General features: G+C 41.0%; 1 protein-coding gene across 10 annotated transcripts in view; it reads left to right on the forward strand.

Annotated features, from left to right (window-relative positions):
* Positions 1–25,136, forward strand: part of PTPRE (protein tyrosine phosphatase receptor type E) — a 91,643-nt gene extending 66,507 nt beyond the window's left edge. For all 10 annotated transcript variants that reach the window (XM_035329856.1, XM_035329857.1, XM_035329852.1 and 7 more), the window contains 15 exons: positions 4,050–4,140; positions 4,887–4,963; positions 5,090–5,126; positions 5,612–5,709; positions 7,216–7,335; positions 8,531–8,691; positions 11,248–11,383; positions 11,800–11,949; positions 14,216–14,309; positions 15,144–15,220; positions 16,362–16,496; positions 17,294–17,419; positions 18,299–18,459; positions 22,405–22,540; positions 24,367–25,136. In XM_035329856.1, the coding sequence (XP_035185747.1) occupies positions 4,050–4,140; positions 4,887–4,963; positions 5,090–5,126; positions 5,612–5,709; positions 7,216–7,335; positions 8,531–8,691; positions 11,248–11,383; positions 11,800–11,949; positions 14,216–14,309; positions 15,144–15,220; positions 16,362–16,496; positions 17,294–17,419; positions 18,299–18,459; positions 22,405–22,540; positions 24,367–24,441 (1,674 nt within the window). In that variant the 3' untranslated portion in view covers positions 24,442–25,136. The remainder of the gene's footprint in view (positions 1–4,049; positions 4,141–4,886; positions 4,964–5,089; positions 5,127–5,611; positions 5,710–7,215; positions 7,336–8,530; positions 8,692–11,247; positions 11,384–11,799; positions 11,950–14,215; positions 14,310–15,143; positions 15,221–16,361; positions 16,497–17,293; positions 17,420–18,298; positions 18,460–22,404; positions 22,541–24,366) is intronic.
* Positions 25,137–27,802: the final 2,666 nt, after the last annotated feature.

Below are 27,802 nucleotides of genomic sequence, written 5' to 3' on the forward strand. Positions count from 1 at the left end.
TGCTTCAGCATTCATGACCTGGGCATTACCTCTCTGCACGCCTTCGCGCACTGCCCTGTGGCAAAATCTGAAAGGTTGACTGCTGTGTGACTCTGTGATGCCAAATTTGTCATATATAAACTCACTAACGTTTAAAGAAGGTCTGTGGTAGAGAGGAAAGTGGAATAAGAATCTCTTTAGTTTTGATTTTCTTGTTGGTAGGGGGAAGCAATTTTTACAAGTGAGCGCCTCACCTCTATGGGAAGTACTTAGGGTAGAAGAGAGTATGGCCTTATTGCCCTAATGAGATTTGGGTTTTTTTGGTGATTTGACCTTTTGCTCTCCCATCACTTCCCTCTTTATGGGTCTTGGTGCCCTAGCAGATACGTTTCCATGAAGTATCTCAGCTGTGAGGGTTTCTCTAAAGTGTTGCCTTAGCCAGAAAGGAGATTCTGTTTTCCGCATGTAACCCAAACTTCAGCTGCGTGTGGTTGCGACAATGAGTCTTAACCAGAGCCTGTGGTGAGCTGCTGCAGAGCCGGTGTCCATGGCGAAACGTGGCACTGCCAGCCTGCCCTCGCATGCCTATGATTTCATGGGCCTTCCCCAAACTTTCATTATTTCTCTTCACTTCCCTTAGCAGCAGAAGCAAGTTGCACAGAGCAGTAGATTAAATGTCAAATACAGAGTTGTCAAAACCAGTGCATGCATTAATTAGACAGTCTGTTATGTTACCTTCTTAATTGGTAGCATATTTATATCTGCAATTTGTTTGATGGTATATTTAAAAGGAATAATTTCTTTGCCTTGCAAGAGACACAGCATTGTGGAGATATTTATCTAACTCGACAAAATGAATGTGAAAACTAATTTGTCAAGATGCACAGTTGTGAATTTTGGCTCTCCTGATTAATATGTTCCACAGTCAGGAGTGAAACAAGCAATCTATTTTTATTTTAAAACCTGCTCTGCTTGGATCGTTTTCTGCATCGTGCTGCGAGCGGTTGAGCTTCTGTCTGCACACAGGCTCCAAGTCTGAAAACTGTGGTCCAATACCTGTAAATGAACAGGCACGTGTAGAGCAGGCTTGTAAGTGACTGGGGGTGATGGTACATAACGTCAGCTTGATGGGTTTTGTGCTGTTTTTTTCCCCCATTATATTGCCTGTGGCTGCTTGCTCAAACCTGAGAGGGGAAGGAAAGGTGAAAATTGAGCGTCAGTGATCAATATTATGGCATAAAACGGGAAAATGGATAAACAGAAGTCTGCTGTTGCGATGAGAGAAGGAAAACGGTTGAGAAATCGCGACCTGCCATCACAGGAGGCCTGCGTGCCAGCCCCAGCAGGCCCCTACGTGGCAGCTCCAGCCCAGCAGGCTGGCCACAGGGTTACCTCGCTGGGCCTGTCATCCCAGGGGACACAGATACAGGGTCTCCCTTGAGAATTTGAAACAGATTTTGGCTGATTTTGGTGTTTTGGCACTGTTGTGAGCCAGCAGCGGCTGCGCATGTGCACCGCCCAGAGGAGTTGGGACCAAGGGATTTTTCTAGTGAAAGTAAAACAAAGCAAGCACTGGTAGGCAAACAGTGCACAGCAGATAGAAAGGATTTTTGAGGACAGTTCTGTTAGATTTATGGACCTGATTGTGTTCTTCAGTGCTTTTCATTTTACCCTTAAAGCCTAAACTAACCGAAATTGCACATTTTGCACTTGTACACTTAAATAGCAGTCTCCTACCCTTGGTATCTTCATTTTATTAATTTTTATTTGATTACTGTGTAAACATAGGGCACTAGGAAGTGTGTTTTCTTTCTTCACAACAAAAGAAACAAACAAATCAAAACAAATATATTCCCTTCTGTATTGGTCCCTCAAATAAGTCTTGCCTCTATTTATTATCCGTAACGCAAAATGAGCTGAATGTTCGTTGAAGTGTATGATGGCTAGGTCATTGCCTAACCTTCAGATTAATGTCTGAAAAAACTTCCTAAGAATTTGGCTTTGAAGTTTTAATTTTGACTTAAGATGTCCCTGTAGTTCATGCAGTGAAAAAAAAAAAAAAAAAAAAAAAAAAAAAATGTCCCGTGGTTGGATAGGTCAAACCGCTCTATCACTTCACGGAGCTTTTTAGGGTTCCTGTGAAGTGGGAGCAGATAAAATCACAGTGACCCAGTACCCACTGGGCAGACAACCCAGTGCCACCAACACTCATCAGCTCCTCATGACGTGTGGGAGGAGGACATGACCAAGTGCATCTTTGTTGAATCTCATCTTCCCCTCTGGAGGTGGTTGGGTTGTGAAGCCTACTGAAACGGGCTGTGTCCTTGCATGGGGTCCAAAGCAGTCCTTAAGCAGGGTGGTGTGACATTAGGAAGTGTCCACAGAGGTGTCGTGGCGTTGCAGAAGTGAGGAGCAGGGACTAGAAAGATTACTGTGGAGTGATAGTTATTTTTCATGCATTTTTCACATAAAGATGCAGGACTAATATGACATTTCATTGGGAATTTTTTTGGCTATCTTCAGAATGAGTGTTAATTATTTACTGTTATACAAAACATAAATTCAATTTTTGTTTCTTAAAATTGTAAATGTATTTTAATTTGTTTTAATTAGCAAAAGCACGGGTTTCAATTGAATTAGGAATTAGGCAGTTTACTTGGAGTAGCTTTCTTTTCTATCTGGTTGCTTTTTTTTTTTTTTTTTAACCTTCTCTCTCCTTTCTCTTACATTCACAAGTTTAAGTGATATAAAGAAAAAAACAACCAACCAACCAACCAACCAAAAAAAAACCACAAATGCAAGGTGCTGTTCTTTTTGTGTTGGTGAGGTCCTCCCTCTTTTCCTCCCTCCCCCTTTCTATCCTATGTAACCCTGACAACACTGATTTCTGTTTTTAAGGGGAAAGTCCAAACAGTGCTTTATGACAGACAAGCAGGGACATTTGCTTTAAGCTAATTCTTAAAATACAGTCATTTCCCAATTTTCCCTTCCCCTAAGTGATTCAGAGTAGGCTGAGCAGATTTGGGGGAAGTGGGGGAGGTAGAAAGGAGGTGGGAGAAGGAGGTTCTGCGCTCCCAAACTGCTGGGATTTTACCTCACTGTGATCCAACATACACTAGCATTGTTTGAGGAGGTCAACGTAACAAACCTGAAGGACCTCCATGCTCCTTTACCCTGTTTGTCATGAGCGGGGCATCTCAAAGTGCAGGGAACAGGAGTCTCATGCCATGTGTCTGGATGAGTAGCATTCCTTGTTTTTCCATGGGCCTTTTCCATAGCAGCCACATCTCTCCAGCCTGTAGTGAAGCCCCCGTTGCCTCTTGGTGATGATATCTCATCAGCAATAGCTGTGGAGATGAAGCAGTTCCACCTCTGGCACCTCCTTCTTTTTATCTTCACCATCTTCCTCTCCATTTCTCATTTCTTCTTCTCATTTGATTGTTCTGAAAGACTTTTTTTTTTTAAGCCTGACTAAATTTATCTGCAGCCTTAGATCTTGCTGATTACAAGCAAAATTTTTACTTGTGCTCTTACACCGAGCTTCAATACTAAATTGTGATTTACTTTTTTCCTCCCTTTCTGCCAGAATTGTAGTCTCACCTGTAGATCTGGGCAAGACGGTTGATATTTAATGTTCTCAGCACTGAGCTATTAACAATCAAACTCTGCTTCTGTTATTGAACCAACTGCTATTGCTAAAAGTAGCTATTGGAGCAGAGCTCGACAGAGCGATGCATCCGCATGGCTGGGTCACGGCGCAATGAATCATGATGGCAGATGGCATCTTAAAGCAGCAGCTCAGATTTTAACAGTCTTCTAAATAACTGTGATTTCTGGTGGAAAAATTACTTATTTTTCAAAACTGCTGAACTCGTTTCCTGCAGTGAAATCTGCCAGGACATGGTTTCCTGTTTTAGAGTAATGAAAGTTATTTTTTGGAAAAAAAAATAAAATATGTTTAATTCTGTTGGATGAGAGGCATTATGTAGAAATGCAGATTTTTCCTATGCTGTGTGCAGTCAGCAGTTAGCTCTTTTATAACACGTTGACTCTTTGTATCTTTTTTTCAGTCATTAACACCTGGATATGTGCAGGGAACATTTGAAATGGCAAATAAGGAAGAAAACAGGGAGAAAAACAGATATCCTAACATCCTTCCATGTAAGACATTACCTTTTCTTCTAAATCAGACGCTTTATCTGGCTGGCACTGAGCATGGTGGCGGTGTTCATTTGCTGGAAATACTTGAGTAGCGTAATTTCACTGGTCACAGGTGTTTTTCATATCTCTGTAAAACCTGATTATTTTGCTGCGGCATGTTTCTAGCTCTTGATCATCTTAGGTTATGTTTTTCTATAATGCTTATCAAGTGTTGTGATATAAAACCTCTCGGTGTTCTTCCTAATGACTTTAAGTCAAACTGGTATTTCAGAGTTGAAATAAAATAGAGTGAAGTTTGGGCTTCCACTGTTCTAGAGATGCAGTCCCAGCAACCCTCAAGTGTGAGGACAAAGCAAGACTTCTGTGGAGGAAGTTTCTTAGTGAGAGCTGGGGACAGCCCGCAGCTGCTGCTGAGTTCAGCGGAGCCCCCTCAGCCGCCTTGGGCAGCGATGTCCCCCTCCAGGTCTGGCTCTTGCAGCCACAAACCCTTATGAAAGTGCTGCGCTTTGCAGTGTGCACCTACAGTCAGGCTCTGGCAGGAGGAGGTGGAGGGCCACCAAAACCCACTCGTGGTGTCCACAGGGTTTAGCTGGAACAGAGCAGAGCACTTCTGAGCCAGCTGGGGTCCAGCCTGCGGTTTGGGAGACAGCTGATGCTAAGCCTGTCCTGATACTTGTAAGGAAGTAACATACTGAAGACTGATTCAAATGCAAATGTGCTTGTAATGCTTGCCTTTTTTTTCCCAGATGATCATTCCAGAGTGATTTTGTCCCAAATAGATGGAGTCCCACCTTCAGACTACATTAATGCATCATATATAGATGTAAGTTCAGTTTTCCACTGCTAGCCAAACTGCTAACTTTGACTGTAAATTAATATTAAACAGGCACTTTTCTGCCAGCACACACTGACATTTCATTTTTTAACTCTATGATATTTATTTCCATAGGGTTATAAAGAAAAGAATAAATTTATAGCAGCACAAGGTAATTCATTCTCATCTCCCTATTATGTGCATTTTATGGCTGAACGTATTTAATTTTAGAAGTTTTATAAAGGTTATTTTCGGGTTCAGATGGTGGCCAAATGTGAGGTGAGCTTTAAAGGTTAGACTGTAAATGAAAGTGAAGTGAGCATGAGGGCACCCACTGCCTTTCAACCTTCAGGTACTGCTCTTAGCTTGGAGAATTGCTTTTATCCACTCCATCTCCACTTTGTTTCTCTCTTCTTTTTTCTCAACTGGGTGTTTGGGTGAGGAAAAATAATTGTGTAAAATAAAATAGGATTTTTTTTTTCTTTTATTATTTTTTTAAAATATTATTGTTACTATTTTTAAGAAATAGGCAGTATGGGTCAAAGCACAAGTAGTTTGTAGTAAACAGTTCTGGGTGGGCAGCCAGCACAGGGGGTGTTGGCACGTGCTGTGGTGCTGCTGGCACATCTGTTGAGTGGAGCTGTGTTCTGTGTGCAGGACCCAAGCAAGAAACAGTCAATGACTTCTGGAGGATGATATGGGAGCAGAAGTCTGCAGTTATCGTCATGTTAACAAACTTGAAAGAAAGGAAAGAGGTAAGGAGCTTTCAGCATGACAGAGGATGTCTCTACCAAAGTTGTGATCCAAAAGTAGCTGCGGCTGCTCAGCACCTGGCCAGCCGTTTATCTGACCACTTCCTTTTCCAGCCCCGAAAAGGAGCTAAAAGCTCATCTGAGCGCCTGCTAGTAAACGTACTTTTAACTTCCCAAAGTACAAATTTATGCTAGTAGATCTTGAGGACAAAATTCTAATAGCTGATGTTGTCCTGTGTAGCCCGTAGCCAAAGGCACATTCTTGTGCCTTTGTTTTTTGTCAGCACAGGCCTGCACTCGTGGGTGGTTTTGGTTAGAAATGAAGAGAAAAACTCTATTCATTTGTATTCTGAGTATTATGTTTCAAAATCCTTTCTGGGGCATGCACACAACAATTGAAAAACAAGGCTGCTCTCTTGTGAGAGCGATTCTGCTGCTTCCTGTTCCCACATTCCCCCGGCGCGCGGTGCTCCTCCTGTTGTGTGAGACTTTCCGCGCGTATTGGCTGAGCACCGAGGCGCAACGAGCTTCAAACATTCAACTTCTTTCCTGCCTCGCAGATTTTAGAAGCTAAGTCAAAACATTAAGGAAGTGCACCATCACGAGAGACTTTGACAAGAGGTGCTTAAGTAGTCATTTTTTTCTTCTGGGGGACAGCTTGCTACGCTGTTTGTGCTACAGCCTTGTTGTATAAATACCTAAAGTCCTCCAAACCACGCACCCCAGAAGCAAATCTTGTTTCCCTGGTAGCTGTGAAAGCCAGGAGGCAAAGCAGGCAGAGACCAGCAGCTTGCTGGTGCCTGTTCTGCTGCTCGGAGGTGACCTCTCCTGCCAGCCGTGCTGGGGTGGTGACAGCGGCACCTGCCTCGGGAGGCCTTGGGGGAAATGGCACGCTGGCCTTCATAAGGGGTTCTGTGTTTTATTTATTTATTTAAAACAAGAAAGAGAAGATAATTCAGGTACTCTCATCTCACAGCAGTGATGAGGAAAGGCTCTCCTTCTTCACCTGTTCACTTCTGCTTTATTTTACTGTAATAGTAGCGTTGTTTGATCAGGCACTCAAATAGCAAAGCAGTCTGTAAGAAGAGCTTGTTTCCAGTCTGAGAAGCCAGAATTGTTAAACTGTTAAAACTCGATGTTCCTGATGACTCCTACATGAGGACTCCCTCACATTTCTCACTGACTACACCCAAAGCTTAAAAATAAAGGGTCAAGACATCAAAGTTCCCTCTCTAGCATCAGAAAGCTCCCCCTACCCCCGCCCCCCCCATGTGGTTTAGATCTGGATAGTTTAAAAAACAGCTTCAAAGCTTTTCACACCCTTCCCTGCATAAATTTAATCATCGATATCACTGGCAAAGTGTTAAAGCTGTCTTCTGTCAGATGACAAACTCCACATACTCCAATGTAGTACTTCTGTGCACAGTTTTCAAATACCTGCCTCGTTTTATGTGTGACCAGCAGTGAAGTCAGATTCGGTGTGACAAACTTCACTGTGTGTTTGTACAGGAGAAATGCTATCAGTATTGGCCTGATCAGGGGTGCTGGACTTACGGGAACATCCGCGTGTCGGTGGAAGATTGCATCGTTCTCGTGGACTACACCATTCGCAAGTTCTGCGTCCAGTCGGTCAGTAACAATGCTCCTCTCTGCATCCGTTTTAACTTTTGAAGGAAATCATTGCAACGTCAAATTAAAATAAAATAGATTTGGAAAGTAGGTTACACGTTTGCAAATCAGGAAGGGTGCTGTGCCACTTCTGGGCGGGCTGGTGGGCGCTATGTGACGGCATGCATCGCGGCCACGGCCGTTTAATGAATTGCAGTAAGCTCCGTTCAGGTTTCTTCTTGCCTGTAGCCAAGTGCGACAGCAAGTTGTTGTGATCATCAAGGAAAGAGAACAGGAGCAGAGTGTTGAACTTTTGGGGGACAAAGTGTATAGGTAGATAAATGAGTAAATTTGGATATAGCTGGGCATTTGGAGCGATCTGTGGATGGCCAAGTCAGACAGCATTACAGCTTGGCTTCTGTCATAACCTTGGTCTTCAGCACAATTAAAGCTTTAGATCGCAAGAGAGACAGAGGTGATGACTGCGTGCACATCCACAGAGTGTTGCCTCTTACAAGGACAAGCTTCTAGAGATCCTCACCCCGTAAAGGGGGGGTTGCTGTGTTTGTAATGCAATTACAGTCTAATGCAGATTGAAGTCTTCAGATGGAATCATCATATTTATTTCAGGGAGTATGTCTAGTGAGAGCTGATAAGCTATGTACAGCCATCTAGAACTACTTTCATTTTATTTTTCATGTATGATAGAGTGCTGATAGTCAACACAGGCCACGTGAAGCAGTGGATAATACCCATAGCTGTCCTCTAATGTGTTGATGTAAATGTTTATCCCCATCTTTCAGCTTTTCATGATAAAGCAGTTTGCTAAAGTTGGCATTCGACACCTCATAGTGATGCAGGTCTTGAATGTTTAGAGTGAACTTGCTGAGTTTCATGTGAAGTTGCTAAAAGAAGTGTCATGAGGATTTTATAAGAGAAAAAGGACTTGAGGTTTGATCCATTATTTGTATACATTGTGAATGTTATTCTTCACATATCGTAACCTGGGATTATTCCAGTTTCCTCTGCAAGCATGCATTTGAAGAATATATGGTAATTCTACTCCGTGTTTATATTGTACATATGTTGTAAGTGTCTAATCCTTGAGTCAGGGTCCAGGTGTTGCAGAAATACAAGTCATAATCATGGGAGTTTGTTTATAAATCTCGGCATGGAAAATGAGATGTCAAACTCAGAGTCTGTGTGTTCCCTGCAGCTGCATGACGGTTGTAAAGCACTGAGGCTCGTTACACAGCTTCACTTCACCAGCTGGCCCGATTTCGGAGTGCCTTTCACACCTATTGGGATGCTGAAATTCCTGAAGAAAGTCAAAACGTTGAATCCTGCCCATGCTGGGCCAGTAGTGGTTCACTGCAGGTAGGTTTGAACTCTTCCAACCATTCGATGAGTTTGGCCTGGAGTTACTCATGGAACATTTAGGCTAAATGTATCTTTTCTGTTAATAGGCTACGAGTTTTTTTGTGTTTGTGTGCATATGTATGCATATAAAGGTCAATACTATGCGAAGCTTTTTAGAGCCAGGGGTAAGAACAGTTTCAAAAGATTTGTCTTTGCTGTCACTTTAATACTCGGACAGAAGGTTTTGTTTTATCCATGGGTGATCTTTGCTATAAATATGTTCTTTGTCAGAAAAACAGACTTGTAATACAAATCTGTGACCTTTGCCACTAAATGCTCCTCTGAGAATTCATCCTCCACTTTTCCCACAATAAAATCAGTTTGCTATGTAAATTTCCCATTAAATGCCTCGAAATTTTGAAATAAAGGCTTGCATTTAAGAGATTGAAATGCTGCAATTTAAGAAATGTACTACATACCGAAGCAGAGCATAATCCCACTCATTCAGTCGCAACCACGTGAACTTGCTGCTGTTAAAAGTTTGTGCTTAGGTGTTTGAAATTAAATGTTAATGAAACCACAATCAAAAAATCAGTTTTAAAAGAATAATTACAATCTGTGTAGCAACTGTAATGTTATAATTGAGCAGGAAGTGTCTTCTTAGGAACAATTATCATATCGAGTGAGGTTAGAGTAAAAAGAGAATAATAGCAGCTTTGTCTTCCTGGGTTTTGTTTTCAAGGAAATGGTTGTCGATTCATGTATTTCTTTCTTATCTGTTACTTTTGTTGGACATCTAGAAATACTCGGAGAGTCCTTGAGGACTCCCTGTGCACTATTGCAAAGAGCATGGTTGTCCTGCCCAGCTAGCCTCTTGTTTTTTGTTTTCATGCAGACCTTGCCATGCTTGAATTTGTCTTCTCTCCCATGTGTCATGGATAAGAGTCTTAAAGAAAAGCCTCAGAAGGAACAAGACTTCAGTAGTCTCACATAGCCTTTCCTTTGAGAAACCCACAATATTTTTTCAGCCTTTAGCTGTTGAGACTAATACTGGGTCTGAGCTTTATTTTGAACGAGGAGGAAGTCCTGTGCTTAATTTAATCAAGAGAAGTGGAGACAAAATAAAGATAAATCTAATCAGACTTCTAATGACACATTTTATATTTAAATATACTGGTCCAGCGGCATGCAGTGACTGCACTACATGCCAGGCGGGGGTTTGTGTGGCGCTTTGGCCTGCTATAGAAGTAACGAATGAGAAAGGTGACACTTAATTTCCGCTACAGGCAGGATATGACACTATGGAATTGTTGGGAAAAGGAAAGGGAAACTCATCGATAGTGAGTAACATTTTGGGGGGAGCTTTTGCAAAAATATCATCCAGTCATTCTGAGTAAAAACTGCTCAGTCAGAGATTTTTGAAGGATAAAAAAACGCTAATTTGGCACTTGGAAGTAAAGAGCAGTAGGTAAAGTACTGGAAGGGGAGGGGAATTGGCAGTTTCTGCCAAAACACATTTTTGCCATACTGAATTTGATGTTGGTCTGCAGGAAGCTGACGGCAGGCAGAGGGGACGTGGGCACCCACGTGCGAGGGACGAGAGAGGGGCCCAGGGGTGTGAGCCCAGCGGGTGGGTGGCAGAGGGGCAGTGCGAGCTGAGGGGGGAGCACATCACGGCCAAGAGGTGGCCTCCAGGACGTGTCAGGAGGAGGGAAATCTCCGTAAAGTCTGAGTCAAGAAAGTAGGGCTCGAGGTGGAGCCAGCTGCTGTGGGAGAGGTCAAGCGTGAATGAAAGGAAGCGAGAGGGAAGGGAGGCCTGGCTGCACTGAATGGCCGCATGCGGTAATTGTTTTCTTCGGAGATGATTTAAAACCTGCCGTTTCCTTGCCGAAAGTTAATCTGCGTCTTTTGGGCACGTGGGGATGAGGGGAGAAATGTTTGTCGTGATTCGGAAGGTGTTTCTGGGCGTTACAGCAGTTGCTGTATGAAGTAAGCTAACAGGAGGTTAAGGGAGAGCTATTAATGCCTAGCACAGGATGCCATGCCCTTTTCCTCTGAAAGGAAGAGCTGAAAATCGGGAGCGATATAATTTATAGTAATCTTGCTCCCTCTCGTGGCTGTTGAAGGATATTTGAAAATATATATATATATATATATTTGGGGATTGCAATGTTATGAAGTGTAAAACTTGTAACAGCAGTCATGCAGAAAAGAGGAAAAAAAAAGAAAAATATTTAAAATTTAATTTTAGACTATTATTTTAACTGGTCAAGCACAGTTTTTTTTGTTTGTGTTTGTTTGTTTGTTTGTTTTTCCAAAGGTCTTTGAGTAACATAACTTTGATCTTACCATTTCTAAGCTGTTAGAAGAGGTAACTTTTTAGGTTAAAAACCTAGATCCTTTTCTGTTGCTATCACTACTGAAATCAAAAATGAAAGCGTGTGTTTCGCAGTGAGTATTTCAGTTCAGTAGAAACAGCACAAGCTCCACCTCTGTCGTTGCCGTAGCAATTCTTGCAGACTTTGTAGTTCAATTCTTTTTTTTTTTTTTTGTCTTTTTTTCCCTCCTTTTCAGCGCTGGTGTGGGCCGAACAGGCACGTTTATCGTTATAGATGCCATAATAGACATGATGCATGCTGAACAGAAAGTTGATGTTTTCGAGTTTGTTTCAAGAATCCGTAATCAGCGTCCGCAGATGGTTCAGACGGATGTAAGTAGTAATTGGTTGAAACTTCAATTTTTTTAAGTTTCAAGTTTTCTTCAAGTTGCTTAATGTGCATTTGTATCTCCACTGTGATATTCCCTGTTGTGTTGCACACCTCGGTAACTGGGAAATGAGCAAAACCCGGAAGGGTAATGCTGGGGAAGGAGATGGAGGCACGTTCAGTCTTTGCATGGAGATACATCACTGTCATGTACGTTATCTTGTGCTATCATGTCCAGGGTTTCCTCTTGCACAACTGAGTGGAATTTAAGGAGTGATGTAACAGGAACTCTGTTTTAGCCTAAGGTACACGTTGGTGATCAATGAGTTGTAGGCCCAATGAGATGAATGGAAGTGCCAGACATGGTACGATTTGTCTGCCCTGCCATGCAGTATGCTTATATGCCTGTTGTTTGTTCCAGATGCAGTACTCCTTCATTTATCAAGCCTTACTTGAATACTACCTCTACGGTGACACGGAGCTCGATGTGTCATCCTTAGAAAAACATCTACAAACATCGCACAGTGCAGCGCCAAACCTCGTCAAAATAGGGCTGGAAGAAGAATTTAAAGTAAGTATGAAGCACCTTTGCTCTAAGATTTTCAAACGTCGAAACACTCAGGACTAAAAGATACCTCAGAAGCAGGAGAAGGGCAACCATAAAAGAAAGGGACTGTCAAGTCTGAACCACCCATTTTATAGTGGATGTACTGGGAATGGATCCTGTGGGATCAGTGAAGGAGGCCTGGCCTTAACAGCCTGTTCGGAAAATGCTCGTTCAAACCTTCATCATTTGATGGATATTCTCCTATATGCATTTGGTTTGCTTATAGAAGAAAAACTGAATTATTCTTTCAGTCTTGTACTGGATGCCAGATCAGATACTGCTGGAAAATGGAGCTGGGTTACATTGACCGAACTGGCATGTCAACAGAAACATTAACTCAGTCATCATCGTGACAGCACAGTGAATTATGGAGAGTTTTCAGGTTTTGTGCTGAGTATCCGCAACTGCCAGGAGGGAAAAATATATATATAAAAAAAATGGAGAAAGAAAGTGTTCTTGTTTTGTGGAGAAGCCCTGACTGGAGAAAGCAGTGCCACTTTCTTGATCCCTGTTTAAAATAGACTTCAACTGCGCTGAGGAAATAGTTAGAACTTTTCTGTGACATTTACTATGCTAAAAGACTTAATCTATATATGGGCCAAAGGCTTTAAATGACTCAAGTCGTTTAATCAAATGAATTCAGTGTTATCTGAATTTCTATTTTTCCTTTAAGGGATTAATTTAATCAGAAATTGGAAAGTGGGAAAAGAAAATGAAGTAAAAAGTACAGCAAACAGTTCAACATTCAAAAGCGTTACACTCTTTGAGGGAAGTAAGCAAGTGAACACATTCAGAATTCCACTTTTTCCAGAATTCCTAAGCTTGTTTTTTGCTGTGCACTGTGCTAGCAAGGCTGCACAAGGTACAGAGAGCAATGTTTAGCTCAGCTGTGTGTTCTGAAAAGCATTTAGGTGGCCCAGGACCACTGAGCTCATCTGCACAGAAGAGCAGAACTCTGTTATAACCACTAAGTCTGTTAAACACGGCATTACAGAGTTACTGAAAAGTGATTTTGGAGATGTAGGGGTTTCTTTTTATTGGTTTGCTGCTGGTACTAGAGCTTTTGCTGGCATTAGGATGTGCTGCTGCTCAGTATCTGGCAAATACAGAGAAGTACCTGAAAAACTGCTTGCCGCTTGAAAATTGAATTAAAATAAATGTAAGCTGAATTTGTATTAAATAGCTGCTGCAATGCATTTGTCTAAGTACAGTCATTGATGGGCAGGTCCCAGCCCAGCAGAAGCAGCCTGTTGATGTTAGTGGGCACAATCTCACATGTGCTTAATCTCTACTACAAAAAAAATGGTTGGGGCTAGGGCAGTGTTAGTGTTCTGTGTCCTGTGAATGCTGTCATCCTACACTGAATGAATAACAGAGGATACCACTATCCTCTGGTCCCTCTGCTAGCAAAAGCTGAAAATGTTTAGAGCCTGGTTACAGTCGGTGGTGCACAGCTGTCCCTAAATTCATGCAACCTCGTTATGCCCAGTGGTGTGTCTCAGAGTTTTAATAATCTGAAAAGGATCATTACACTGCTAATATCAAGGATCTGAGTATGAATGCATATGAAATCAGTTTGTGCTTGGATGATAAGGGAAGTTTATGAAAGAGAAGTATTTTAGAACTTGAGAAGAATGTGGAAATGAAATGGCCGCTATTTCAGTGCTGGGCTTGCAAAGCTCCTGGGTCTGGAGCTGCAGGAGTGGACTGGTGTTCAGTGTGCTCGTCAGTCTTCTTCTGCTTGCTTAAAGGCTGGGAAGACAAAAATGAAATTAATTGGATAAAAAGGTAACGCAGACAGGTTTTCAAAAGTGGCTAAATTCATGAAACTCAATTTCAGAATCTCAAATTGAAGAAACTTTTTCAAAGGGTGTGGGCACTCTGTGCTTCTGGAAGCCACTCTCAAATAGCCCAAAAGTGTCATTAAAAAAAAAAAATATATCGGCTGTCATTTTATTGCACTTAAATGTTACTGATACGCTTTGGAAGCATGTTCAGATTCTCAAAAATATTTGTTAGTATGAAAAAAATTACACAACCGTCACTCTTAATTACATGGTACTGACAGGGCAGCAGAGTTGCTTTTCTGAAAAGTCAACCTGGCTTTGACTGTAGTACTGCTCTGTACCGGGCAACAAATCCTCTGGGTACAGGTTATGAGGAACACGGTGAGAAGAGAACCACTTCTGTTTCAATTAGTCCTCATCCTCATCTGTGTGTTTTATTGCAGAAATTAACGAATGTCCGCATAATGAAGGAAAACATGAGAACTGGCAACCTTCCAGCAAATATGAAAAAAGCCAGAGTCATCCAGATTATCCCATGTAAGATGATCAACTTTATCTGTAGAAACAAGGGCTATAAGTACATGGCTATCCTAAGGTTGCTGTAAGTAAACGTTAAACCTGCGTGTTGATAGCAGCACACCCCATACCAGCATATGGCTGTGTTGGCTGGGCCCAGAAGAGAGGAAAGCCCAGGCCTGGCAACCGTAATTCTGCAAATAATTACTGCGTATGCCTTAAAGAAGGAAAAGTTGTAACTGTTACATCCTGCCGGTAAAATTCAAATGCTTTGAAAACTGTTGTACTGTCCAGAGTGGTGGTTTTTGTTTTTGTTTCATTTTTCGATAGACCACATTTCTGAGGGTTTAGAGAGCTTCCCTTTGGTTTTGTCATCCTCTTTGTAGACAAGCCTGCTCAACGCTTGGGCAATGATACAGACAGAGTGTCCTGTCCCTTTGAAGTGGAGTGTCCTTATGGAGTGTCTGCACACTATTTATTTTAACTTCATCAATGTAAAATATATAACGATCAGATTTTTTTTCAGGACTGAATGAAATAATTCAGCAGTTTCACCCACTAAACCAGCGTTCTTTCTCTATGTTTCCTTGCCCAGCCTGGAGCAGCACTGCAATGTCTGCTCATGAAAATAAGTTTCAGACCTTGCTTGCCATATCCTGTGTGAAAATAAAAATAAACCACAGAAAAACTAGCACCCTCCTCCACTCGCTCAGTAAATCCTGGATAAGATCTTTAAGACACTCTTTCTGGCTTCCAGCTAAAAGATTTGTCGGTGTTCTCTCAGAAATGTAAGAGTGGAGCAGTCAACATGCAGTTAGCAAAAGAAAGAGCAGACGTGTTTGTTTGTTTTTCCAGATGATTTTAATAGAGTGATTCTGTCAATGAAAAGAGGGCAGGAGTATACAGACTACATCAATGCTTCCTTCATAGATGTAAGTATAAATCTTTTTGATATATTTAGACTACAAGTCAAATATTTTGCTGTTGCTTGTGAGTCTTCTTAGAGAGACACGGCCAACTCGGCTTATGAAGAACAGTGGCGTTTTTGTTTGAGTTTGGCTTATGAGAGTTTCCAAATACGTTTCTTATCCGGCGTTTTCAATTTCAGTTTAAATAGTTGTGCAATTTAAACATTGCTGATGTGAGATGTATAAACTAAGGTTTGTATTAAGTCCTGAAAAAACAGGCAGTGAAACAGGTTCTATTATCTGCATGCAGGTTAACAGTTATCCTGACCGTGGTTTTCTAACTTAGAGGAGGGGTGGGAGGGTGGAGTACATGTTTAGTATGGGGAAGGACTTTCAGAGTGTTTGGGAGTCAGGATTTACCTGGGGAGACCTGCAATTATTGCCAGCTTGGTTCCTGGCTTCCTCACAGAACCTGGCCAATGCCTTCCACTTGTATTTTTATTTAAATATGAGAATTAATTATATCCTAAAGCAGTAAAACCCTTTTAGTGACTGAAGACCGTGGATACTACAGCTATGAAGATCACATCAGTATGTAAATAGAACCTTAGCTCAAAAACTATCATGTTAATGCTATAGTGAGGGCAATGGCTGCGGGTGTTCATCATCTCCTTGTGGAAACCTTCAGCTGTCCCTGCAGAACTCCATTCCTTCAGCCGTGACTGTACAAATCATGAAATACGACTCAGGCTTGTGAGTCTTCCTTTCTGAAAGGAGACAAGGTGAACTAATCTGGACAGGGAACTGCAGGAACTGATCATTAAAATAAGACCAGGGTAAAGCCCGTGATGACAGTGGGGCCACTTACGCATTACCACCATAACGCACATGCAAGAAGAAAGAGTTGAGAACGCGACTTTTTGCACCTCATGACTGCATGTTTGCATTTCCAGTCTGGGGGAACGAGTGACAGTTGGGTGGGCTTTGTGTCACCACAGCACGGAAGGGATCTGGGGGACCGTCATGCTGGGAACCAGCAAGTCTCCTATGGGACACCAGCTGAAGCGAAGCTCGGGTAGAAGCTGGGTGCTGCACTCCCTGAATACCAGCTTTGGTCGCTCTCGTCCTCGCGTGTCATTACACACCCACATCTCTTTCTCTGCAGGGCTATCGCCAGAAGGATTACTTCATTGCCACTCAAGGACCGCTGCCCCATACCGTGGAGGATTTCTGGCGGATGGTGTGGGAGTGGAAGTGCCACACCATCGTTATGCTCACAGAAGTTCAAGAGAGGGAGCAGGTACGCGTTGCACAGCTGCTTTTTAAACGTGCAATAACGATGAGCCTTTGTGTTAGATTAACACTTGTATACTATTTATAATATTTACACTACTTACAGCATTTGTATAAAACCTTAGCAATACAAGATTTTTGGCCTTTTCTGAAATGACCTCTTGCTTCACTGTTAGGTGTAGGCCAGTGTTTGCTGCTTTTGCTCAACTGTCAGAAAGAACGCCCAAGCTACTGAAAATTACGGTTTTTAAAAGGGCCCAGTTCACATTAAAAGCACAACAATTATAGGGATTCCTGGTGTGGACACCTGTGGAAGAGTTGTTTGGGATCTGAGAACAGCTGACAACGTTTTCTTGAGGAACTCCCCCCTTTTTTCACCACTATAAGCTTCTGAACCTCTCCTTGGGCATCCTTTCTCATTAATTATCGGAGACCTGTATCCCTGCAGTGTTGCAAACTCAGGGTTCAACTCATGTTTTAGTGCTCTGAAATGTTTTCTGGTGTTTTGGGGAGGCTTTTTTACCACATTGCATTGCCCGTAGGAGTTACTTAATTTCCTTCTAATTTATTTATAAGACAGTATTTATCAACTATGACTTCTGAGCCCTTTTCATCATAATGGTTCATGTTGTAGAAATATTTTATTCCAATGATCTTGGTTATTAGCCTTTTCTTTGCAAAGTGTCTAGAACGTGTCATGCTGCACGTCACATTTTATATCAGAGATTCATGATAATGCCGGGGAAAAAAATGGAAAAAAAAATAATATCATGGAATGTTTACAATTCTCTCTCAATTTTGCAGGAAAAATGCTTCCAGTACTGGCCATCAGAGGGCTCAGTAACTCACGGAGACATAAATGTAGAAATAAAGAACGACAGTCTTTTAGATGCCATAAGTGTAAGAGACTTCATAGTTACATATAATCAGGTATGGTTTTTAAATTGCATGAGTTTTTTTATTATTATTATTTGAAAGCATTTACAAATATAATTACATAACTTAAGTCCTGGAATTTCTATCTAAAGGTAACTGCAGACGTTTTTCAGTCACTGAAACATTTCTCTAGGAACTGATTTGCGTTGCTGTGTTTGAAAGCACAAATTACTTGCCATTTAGAATATCACTAATTTAACTACCTGTTTTGTCACATGTAATTTATACACCTAAATAGTTGGCACGTGCAGAGCAAAAGGACTTTAAAGGGCTCTGCATTTCCTTCTGAAGGAGGGCGGTGGATAAGGCCCAAATACACACTGTGCTCACAGCACAGAGTCCTTGTCCCTCTGTTGACTTCTGTCATTTTGGAAAGTGTTTAAAACCTGAGTAACAAATTTTAGATAGTTTTGTTTTTTTCTGATTTTTTGGTTTTCATAATAATGCTTTTCTTCCTGATCTATCAAATCAGTATTTCAATACCACTAGTGAAGTCCATTCCCAAGCACACTGTTGAATTAGCTGTGAAATAATGATGTAATATTCAGATTGCCTGGCAGAATTAGTATGACATTAATACCTATTTGAACTTGTAGTCAGCAAGCAACAAATAATTTTTAAGTTTCAAGGTAACAGGTAACATTGTGCCAAGATGAGCGGATTTCGTTAGCTGATTATTTTTTTTAGCATAGTGCATGGGGAATGTAGGAACAGAGCTATCAGGTATGCATGAGCAATGTGTTATGGACCAGGCTGAAATTAGCCCGCGTTACTGTAATGGTGGAAAAAATTATGCTACAGCTGCTGAATGTAAGAAGTGCGTTTCCATCTGGAATTAACAGCTGGATGAATCTGGTTTTTGCACGCACGTAGGGTAACCACGAGAAGCAAAGCAGGCTGGTTCGGCAGTTCCACTTCCATGGCTGGCCAGAAATCGGAATTCCTGCTGAAGGAAAAGGGATGATTGACCTGATCGCAGCTGTCCAAAAGCAGCAGCAGCAGACGGGGAATCACCCGATCACAGTGCACTGCAGGTACGGCTCCCCTCTCCTTCCCACAGTTAGCTGATAACTTTTTCTCCGGTCTGGTTGCTGTTACAGCAGTTCTTTGTAATGGAGTAGACTGCATCCTTTAAAAAATAAAAATTAAGAAATAGGAGCAAAAGGTAGAGAAATGGAAAAATGGAGATTACATAAATATAAAAATATATATATTTTGTAGCGATTTGTAAAACACCCCAGCTATACAGTGCTCAAATGTTCTATCAGGATCAAAGTAATCAAATTATTGGCAAAATGAAATATATCCATCACCTAATCTGAAGACAAACTGTACCTGTGTTTTTGAAAGCAGGAAGGACAGAGAAATCAGCGTACTAACATTTTTTCTTTTTCCATAGTTCTTTTAATAAGCTGTATTTTTTGGACTTTTTATCTGTGTTTTCAAATGCTATTTTTAGAGTATTTTTTTTTCTTTTAAATTGTTCTTTTCCGTTTCTGTACTCCATCTGCTGACTTTAAAGGTAGTAGTAAAGCTACTATTCTGCCTCCTCCTAATTCAGAAATAACACTTTCCTTTTAAAATACCTGATATTTTAATAAGTGAATAAAGCCTTTTCTTTTTTTTCTGGTCAAGACAAAGTCAAGCTGACAGTTCACAGGGGCAGAGTCAGCAGAAGAGAGGTGCCTGGTTTCTTTTGTCTTTTAAATAAGAAGTTATTCACCTCAAGAGGTCACCCTTTGACATGAACTTTTCCATTGCTGTGGGCTCCGTGGACCTGTTTGTTGTGGGAGAGGCGCTGGCAGACTCAGCGCTGCTCTTACCCGGACTGGGTTTTGCAGGGGCCACATCTCTGCTGCGTTCATCTAAGATCTTGTGCAGTAGAGTGTCTCTTGTGATTGGAGCTCGACCATGACACGTTTTGTCGCTCGGTGCCCTCAGAATTGGTAACCAAATACACGTTAGATAGCGGCCCATTAGGTCTTTCCTTCTTGAACACGTTGTATGAGTTCAGCCGGTGTTGCTGGATCGTGGTCTCCTTCAAGCAATGCACTGAGGTCAAGGTTGTGGCATTTTTATATCTACTAACATTTATTATCATTAATTGCAGTATTTTCTTCCCCTTTCTGTGATCCCACTGTTGAGCAATGCTTGGCACCTGTGGCACGGCAGGATCCTCTCTGCAGGAGCCGTGCTCTCCCGCATTCTGCCAGCCAGCGGCGTTGTCTGGCACTGCTTTGGGGCTTTCCTGCATGGCAGAGAACACCCAACAGGTTGTTTCCCACGCTGCAGAAACTGCAGTAGTGATTTATGTGACACTCGGATTGTCTTGCAGCGTTATCCGCAGGGAAGTACGTGGATACACTGACCGTTTGGAAGTGTTTTGCTAGAAGAACACGCGTGCTTGGTATTAGGGTTGGAATTAGGCAAGGCGTTGTTAGAGCAGCTCTCTGCTGATTTGAGTTTTAATGGGTCTCGCTCTCTGAGAAGTATGGTTTGTGTTCTGGCTATACAAAGTGTCACAAGTATTTTCATCAGCTGCTGAAGCAAAATGATCCCAGAAGCTCTTGGATTTGTTGGCATTTTGGGATAGGATCATACAGTAATGTGTATTAATTGCCCAAACTTCCTCCTCCTGCTTGCTTCCCAAGTGTTTTCTCTTTGCTGTTTTCATGTATTTTCCTTAGGGGACCGTGGGTTCCCCCAGCCCGTGGTGGCTGTACTCGGTGGGGATGATATTTTGTGTTTGTTGCTTCAGTTTGACCAATTCTAACAGCTGCTTCTTTTCAAATACCAGGGAGGTAAAATTCTAACTGATAATTAAAGTGGGCAAAGTATCAAATAGCTCTAACCAATAAAATAAGAGGTTAAAGTAAGCGATGCCTTTGATATACACAAATCAGATAGGTAAGAACTATCTGAGGTGTGTATATTGCTTCTGCTTTTTTAAGTTTTTAGAGCTGCAGCCTCTCTGAAGCATCAGCTTAAACATTTGATGTGATTTTTTCCTGGATTTTTCAAAAGCTTACTGCGATGATTATAAAACTGATCAAACGAGAAAATGAAAGCAACCACCCAACGGATTTTTAATATTGCACATTTTGTCCTGCCCCTGTTCTGACAGCCTGTATGTGCGGTGCTCTGTAACTGCTCCATGCAGCTGTACCTGCACCTCCAAATGTAAATTAATGTAAATTTATGAAAAAGTAAAAGTGCAAGACTGATTTTTCAGAGCATTCCCATGAACTTGTGAAACTTTCTGTTCAGTTTTTTCCAACTGTTTTATGAATGGTTTCAGGAGCAGCTAAAAGCGGTAATTCCTACGTGGAATGAAGACCTAGCACTAAATGGTTTGAGAAGGGCTTTGCTAACTGAGCTGCCAAGAGAATTCAAAGCCAGTCTGCACTAAACCTCAACTCCCTTCTCTTCCAGTGTGTGTCTCCTGCTGCCTTCTGGTTAGTTCATAGCCACCTGCTCTTTTTCTCTCTTTGCTGTCTCCTCTCTGCACCGTAATAAACCAGGCAAGACTACTTAACGATCCCCTCCTTCACTCTTTTGCCCAATCTTTGCCTTTTGGAGCATCCTTTGCTTTTGAACTTTGTCTCAAGAAGTGAAGTCGGAGAGTCAAATTGAAAAGTTATCTTCCCTTAAAAAACGTTAAAGGAAGTACAGAGAGGGAAGTGAGTCTGAAGGGAGTAGCGCCGTGTTCCTGTGAGACAACACACGTGTTTCTCCTGCATTTCAAATGCAGTTTAGTTCTCCATACCCAAATTTTTCAGCCAATTAACAAAACAAAAACCAAAAAACAAGCAAAGAAAGAAAGAAACCAAAACAACGAAACAAACAGAACGGGCCAAAAAACATATATGGACTTTAAGGATTTATTAAAAAGATGTTTTGGGAAGAAAGGAGAGAGCACCTAGCACGAGCAGTACAAGCAGTGAGTGGAGAACGATGTGTGAATACGTGAATAAGCAGCGTTGGATGATGTCTGCGTACAGCTTTACTTCCTATCTTACTTTCCTCACCTTTCTGTCTGTGTAGACCTGTTCCAAAGTGCATCACTCGTCTAGAAAGCACAAGAGGTTGCTACAGATGAGCTAACGACAACTAAGCCTGAACCCTTTTGGATTTTGCATTTTTCTTTAATCTGATAAAAGTAACTGTCTGAGGGGAATAGTGCATCTGAGACGCTGTACCTGTTCGTTTTCCCTCCAGTCGGACTTTTAATGTATCCAGCTGAGGATACATGCATTTGCACTTAATCTTTTCATAAGACCATGCTTAGCAGATTTTTTTTTTTTCCATTTGATGGAGTGAAGGTGGAAGCAATGATGTGTGATTACACTTCACCTGCTGTAAATGATTAAAAACCATGACAATTCTAGATTTAATAAATTATTTTGCGCTTATCCTTGTTCAATCCAGTGAACCTTCCGCTTCATCTTAACCACTGACTGCCAAATTCCAAAGTCCATCCTGGTTTTAGTTACGTCCTATCAAAGCTACTGGCCTTCCAGTGCACAGCCCCTGTATTTTGGTGACAAATAGTCCATAATTTGCAGGATAAGAAACCAGATTTTTTTTTGGCTCTGACATTAGGCTCTGATTGTGTTCTGCCACCTCCAGAGTAAACCTGAAAGCAGAGCATGAGGGCCTCAAAGGTTTCTTTGCTGAAGACTAATGTATACGTGGAGAAGCAGCTTTGCCAGCTCGTAATTCAAGTGCCAGGCTTGTGCTGACGGCATCCATGTGCTGCTGCTGCTGCTCACCATCTCCTGTTTGAGGACAGAAGCTGTCAGCAACGGGGCTGGAGCAGCTCCTGCCTGGCTCAGGATTAATTTTGATTGCTAGTGGTGCCCTCCTAGCATGGCTGAAGCGGCAGAATAGCCTAATATTAGCGCTTAGGTGTTCTCTATCGATATTATTTTTAGCACTTTTATCCTGCTGTATGCCAACCGGCTGTGTTCATGTTGCAGCGCTGGTGCTGGCCGAACAGGTACGTTCATAGCACTCAGCAACATCCTGGAACGAGTGAAGGCTGAAGGGCTCCTCGATGTGTTTCAAGCTGTGAAGAGCTTAAGACTGCAGAGGCCACATATGGTGCAAACACTGGTATGATATTTAACAACCCGGATCTTTGTCAAAGGATGTGTGTTTGTAAATACTCTTGTGGGAAGAGAACAAAGGATTTTTTTTTGCAGGTGGAAATAAATTATGTATGACGGCTGTGTATGTACAAGGTATTAGCAGAAATCTGTATTTTTTCAGGTTTTTTTTATGGCATTTCTAAGCATAAAACTTGGCTAAACATTCATTGTTTTTTTAGGAACTGGTGACAGTTAAATAAACCAAAATCTTTTGAGAGTTACAGATGACAAAACTTATGAAGTAAATGCCTTCTAAGCCGTATACATCAGGTTTTCTTTCTTTACCTGGAAGTGTCTAGGCTGAAACAGGCTTGCAGTTCATCTCTGAAAGGGAGAAACGCTGACTTGTTGAAAGTCAGCTACAAAGAACATGTGAAGCTTGGTCCTGACAGAATAAACATTAACAAGTTTTGTGGAGGTGTGTTTTTGGAAAACATAATGCTGATATTTGGTATTCTGATAGCAGCTTCCATTCGGCCATGAGAAGCTTCTTTAGGAACAGTTATCTCCAAGCTCCTTTCCCAGGTAGATGTTTTCTCCGTCCTATGGATAGGAGAGAGAGGCTGAAGAAGTGGAATTGGATTATCTGCAGTCACGCTGAGACAGGGATGAAATCTTTCTTTTGGGGTTCTGGCTCTGTGATTCCTTAATGTCAGTTAAGGGTGTAATTGCTGTTATTGAATTGATATTCCCAGCTGAGCCTGTGGAAAGGCTTCTGCTAAACTCTGCTTTCCAGCATGAGTGAATTCAGATGCCAATTCCGTTCGTTATCAGGCGTTAGAGATCTGATAACCCAGCAAATCATGTCGAAGGCTACCAGCATGCCTACGAGCTCAGGCTGTGCCCCAGCTTTAGGATGCAGAGGACTAGCCAGCAGGCTAACGTAGCCAGTGGATAAGTATACACAGACAGCATTTACAAGTGAAACTCTACTTCAGAAAAAATTGAACTTAGAGGTTTTTTTTCAAGTTCTGTACATTTGAAGTCGCATTCTCACATAGTTTCAGCTGTGAAGCTCAAAGCCTGAAGTTAAGCAGCCGGGCTCCCTGGGGAAGGCGCAGGAAGAGTTACCTGCTTCAGCATGAGATGGGTAACAGCCAGGTGCAGTCAGCAGCTTAATTTAAATGAGGAGACAGGTTTAAGAATTGATGTTCATTTGAAGAACTATCCCCTAGAAAGCTGAAAGAAATCATTTTAACTGACAGGCAAGAATCCGCCTGTATTTGACAAAAGAGAGGTACCATTGCTTTTATTAAAGAAAAAAAAGAACCAGGACAGACTGGTGCTCAGCTCCTTCTGCACATGAAGGGAAAACGGGCAGCTTTGAAGAGAATGCCCTGCTGGCGGGTTGGTGGCTCTTTGAGGGTCAGGGTGTTACCATCCGCCTATTATTAAAAGTTGGTTGCATGTGAGATGAGAGAGAAGCCTTTCATGTCAGAACTGCCACGGGTCAGAACCCACGTTGAAACCGTGGCTCGGCTCGTGTTGAGGGCCACGTCGAGGTCCTCTGGTCACCTGCCTTTGGTTTCAAAGCTCCTCGCGGCGACAGGGTCGGGAACCAGCCAGCAGCGAGGCGTGAGCAGACTTGGAGCTGAGAGCACAGAACTTTTGGGCAGCCATCAGAAACTTTCAGTCAATGGGCAATTAGGTTGAACCGGCAGCTGAAGTGAACTCACAGTGCTCCAAATTGGAACACGTTGCGTTTACCACCAGGATTTGCATAAGAACGATTTTTTTCTGATGTAATCGTATGATGTGGCTAAAACAATTTTGATATCTTCTGTTTTTCAGGAACAGTATGAATTCTGCTACAGAGTGGTACAAGATTTCATCGACATATTTTCCGACTATGCTAATTTCAAATGAAAATTCCTGCCTTATTTTTTATTTTGTCTGTATAAATAGTTGTATATTACATTAATTTATTCCATGTCATTTTGATTGACTTTTATTGTAAATATGCCTTTGTGTTTGCTCTAAAAGTTGCGTTTGCTGTACAAAATTATTTCTGAAATATAAATATCTTCTAAAGCAAAGTATAATGTTCATATACAGTATATTACTATAAGATGGTAGAGAAATCTTTATTCTAAATAACAGTAAATTAATTATTGAAGTTTTCTTTCTTCCTTTTTTTTTTCTCCACTTACAATTATTTATCAATAATGCTGTCTCCCAGTTCTTGAAACTTGACGCAGGTGATCTACATTTCATACTAAAACAGTGAACTGTGGTATATATGGTTAAACTAAACATGTTTTGGCCATAAACCTTTCTTCACTGAAGCCAACAGCAAATGAAAACAGATGTTTATCTGGGGACACACACTGCTAACTTACTCATGCGTACATGTAATTTATTTCCTGGTCTCGCTGAAGGGCAAGGAGACTTGGGGGTATCAGAATATGGCCCTTTTTGTGTAATACTGTACAGTATCGCTGAAAAATATACTTGCTTTTAAAGTCTGTTTTTAAGAACCTCCCAGTGGATGGCAGTTCTATTTTGAGTCTTAATAAGATGTAATCATTATAAATACAGATCTAGATTTTTATTTGATATAACTTTAAAAGTCCATTTATTTTGTTCTTTCCTAAATGTTACACCAGCTTAAATCACTCTAGAAATACAGTAATGCGAGTTTGCCACTATTTGAGAATATTTTGCATATCAGAAGAGTCTATTTTGCAGCTCCTGAACTTGTCTGCTTCAAGAGGCTCTACGGCCATTGCTGAAAATCGATATAAAGCTTCTGTATGTACATGTGCATATTTTCTCACCTTTTTGAGAAAAGGCAAAAGAGAATTTGATGAAGAACTCTCATTCTTTGATTACAGTCAACAAAATAATTAATAGTATTTGCTAAAATTTTGAAAAAAAATACAGTAAATTTTTAGCACTAGGAACGTTGAGCACTGTAGCAGAAAGCTCCTTTATGTTCTTACTTTCCCGTGCATGTTATCAAAAAAGGAGCGCTTCCTTTATCTAAAAGGGTTACATGATTCTGTATATAGGTATATTTTTAATGAAAGTACTACTGATAATATAATTGGTGAAATAAATTTTAAAGGTCTTTTATTATAGCCCAGAACAGGATGTGCTTGGGGGTTAGAAAATCCAAAAAAATCACAGGGCATCTGAATGTTGAATAATTCAAAAGTATATCTTTTCCACTCTTTAAAATGCATATATGAATTAATGAGCACAAAGGATGTACTTCAGTTACTTAATTAATATGCAATAGTCGTGTCTTGTCCAGTTGGTTAGTTTTTTTTTCAATGGAAACATAAAAGCCTTATTTAAAATTAAATAACTTAAACTGATCATTTCACTGTTCTTGCACTATTTTGCCCCATGACCATTTTTCGTATCCGGTAACAAATAGAATCAGTCGTACAATGCAAGGAACGAGGGAAGTGCTCATCCCTCTCCTTTCATTTCATACTGCATGGAAAGGTGCAGCTTAGACATTTCTAAGCACACAGTTCTGAACACTGCCATTTACTGCTTCTTGTCTTCCCATTGATGCACTTCTGTATTTATTTGTACAGTAAATTATGCACTTACAAAAGATGGTTTAAAGACTAAACATTTGTTGTGACTTGTTGTTAGAAGATACACTCAAAACACAGAAAGTGTTGAGGAGTAAAAACGCGAAGTTTACGTTACTACTGCATGCTAAAATCCTATCTAATTTCAAAAAGGCATCAAATAAGTTCAGTATGAAAACCAATGCAGCGAGGTTTTCAGTATGGTCGCTTGCAGCACAGACAGAATCAGAGAGGTTAAATGATGATAGAAAAGAATGCAAAGAGATTTTCACCATTTTCCAAAGAAGCTTATTTTACGGTCCCATTAGATCCTAGGATCTTTCCAAACATTTAGCGTTCAATAGAAAAATAATTTGTCTATCAGACAGCCCATCTCCTAGGGATCTCGCATAAAAGCCTGCACTGAGAGTTGCCTCGTAAACAAACCTCCTCAGCTGGACAGCAACGCAGCGTGATGATACGGGGACCCGATGGGCAGCAGCTGAGAGCGGGCTGGAGTTAACCTGAAACATCAAACGTTAAGTGGCTGCTCTGATTTTAGTTGCTACCTATATTATCTATTAGGGAACCGAAAAAAATGTAACACATTTCACAAGTCACAAACATAATGACCTTGTTTCTTTCTTTCTTTCTTTTTTTTTTTTTTTTTTTTTTTTTTTATAATTTGAGAAGCTTGCTTTCCAGTTGTGTTTAGCGAATAAGCTGCTTACTGCAGCAGCCTCGTAACTGGGGAGCTGTATCTTGACATAGATATATCTGATTTTTCTTTAAAAAAATTTCCTACGTTGCATGAAATTACTTTAAAATGCCAAATAGTTGATTGGAAGTTGTACATTCTGATCGGTATGTGGTTTTGGTCACTATGTGACTTGATTGTTTTCACGTGTTAAGGTGGGTTCCAGTTCACCGAAGCATTTAAGCATTTGCTTTACGACATCTCTATGCCACAAAACATACAGCACCATAGGTTCTTTGTTCCTGAAGCAATCCCTTAAGTGCTTTGCTGAATTGGGCCTTAATGAAGAATGCATACTGTAATTACCAGTGTTTTTTAGGGTATTTTTACGTATCAGTTTTTTAAACTTTTAAAATGAGCCTGACCGCCTGTGTTCACTATTTTGAAATGTTTTCATTTCCCTAGTACCATTTTTAATGTAAAGTTATTGAAACTTTTCTGTATGACCAAACTGTATTTAATTTGTCAAATCTTTATAATATATGTATGTATTATACAGTTTCAGCTACTATTATTTTCTTTTATTACATTTATAATTTGATCTTGCTGTGTTTTTAATGCCAGTTGAATGTTGCTGAATTATTTGTATATGCAAATTGCAAGATCTAATACATTCTGATGCAAGAACAAAGCTCTGTTTTTATTCTTAAATCGTATTACATTCTTTAGATCTTTTAATTTCATTCCCGTCCTGTGTGCTCATTTAAGTTAGCCATTCCAAAGGATTGAAAAGCCATTACCTAAACAGGTAATTTTCGGTGCGTATCACCTGTAGTTATTTGGAAGTCATGCTGATTCGCGTCGTAACTGAAGCGTTGTGCGTATAAAACGCGGATAAATTCAGCAATTAACAGGCCAAGTCTTCCCAAACGGTACGGATAAGTAAGCCTTGGTGATGGATACAGGGCTCCGACACGAGGCCCCGTGCAGCACAGACACGACC

This window comes from Oxyura jamaicensis, chromosome 6, assembly GCF_011077185.1.
Source record: "Oxyura jamaicensis isolate SHBP4307 breed ruddy duck chromosome 6, BPBGC_Ojam_1.0, whole genome shotgun sequence".
Classification (NCBI taxonomy): domain Eukaryota; kingdom Metazoa; phylum Chordata; class Aves; order Anseriformes; family Anatidae; genus Oxyura; species Oxyura jamaicensis.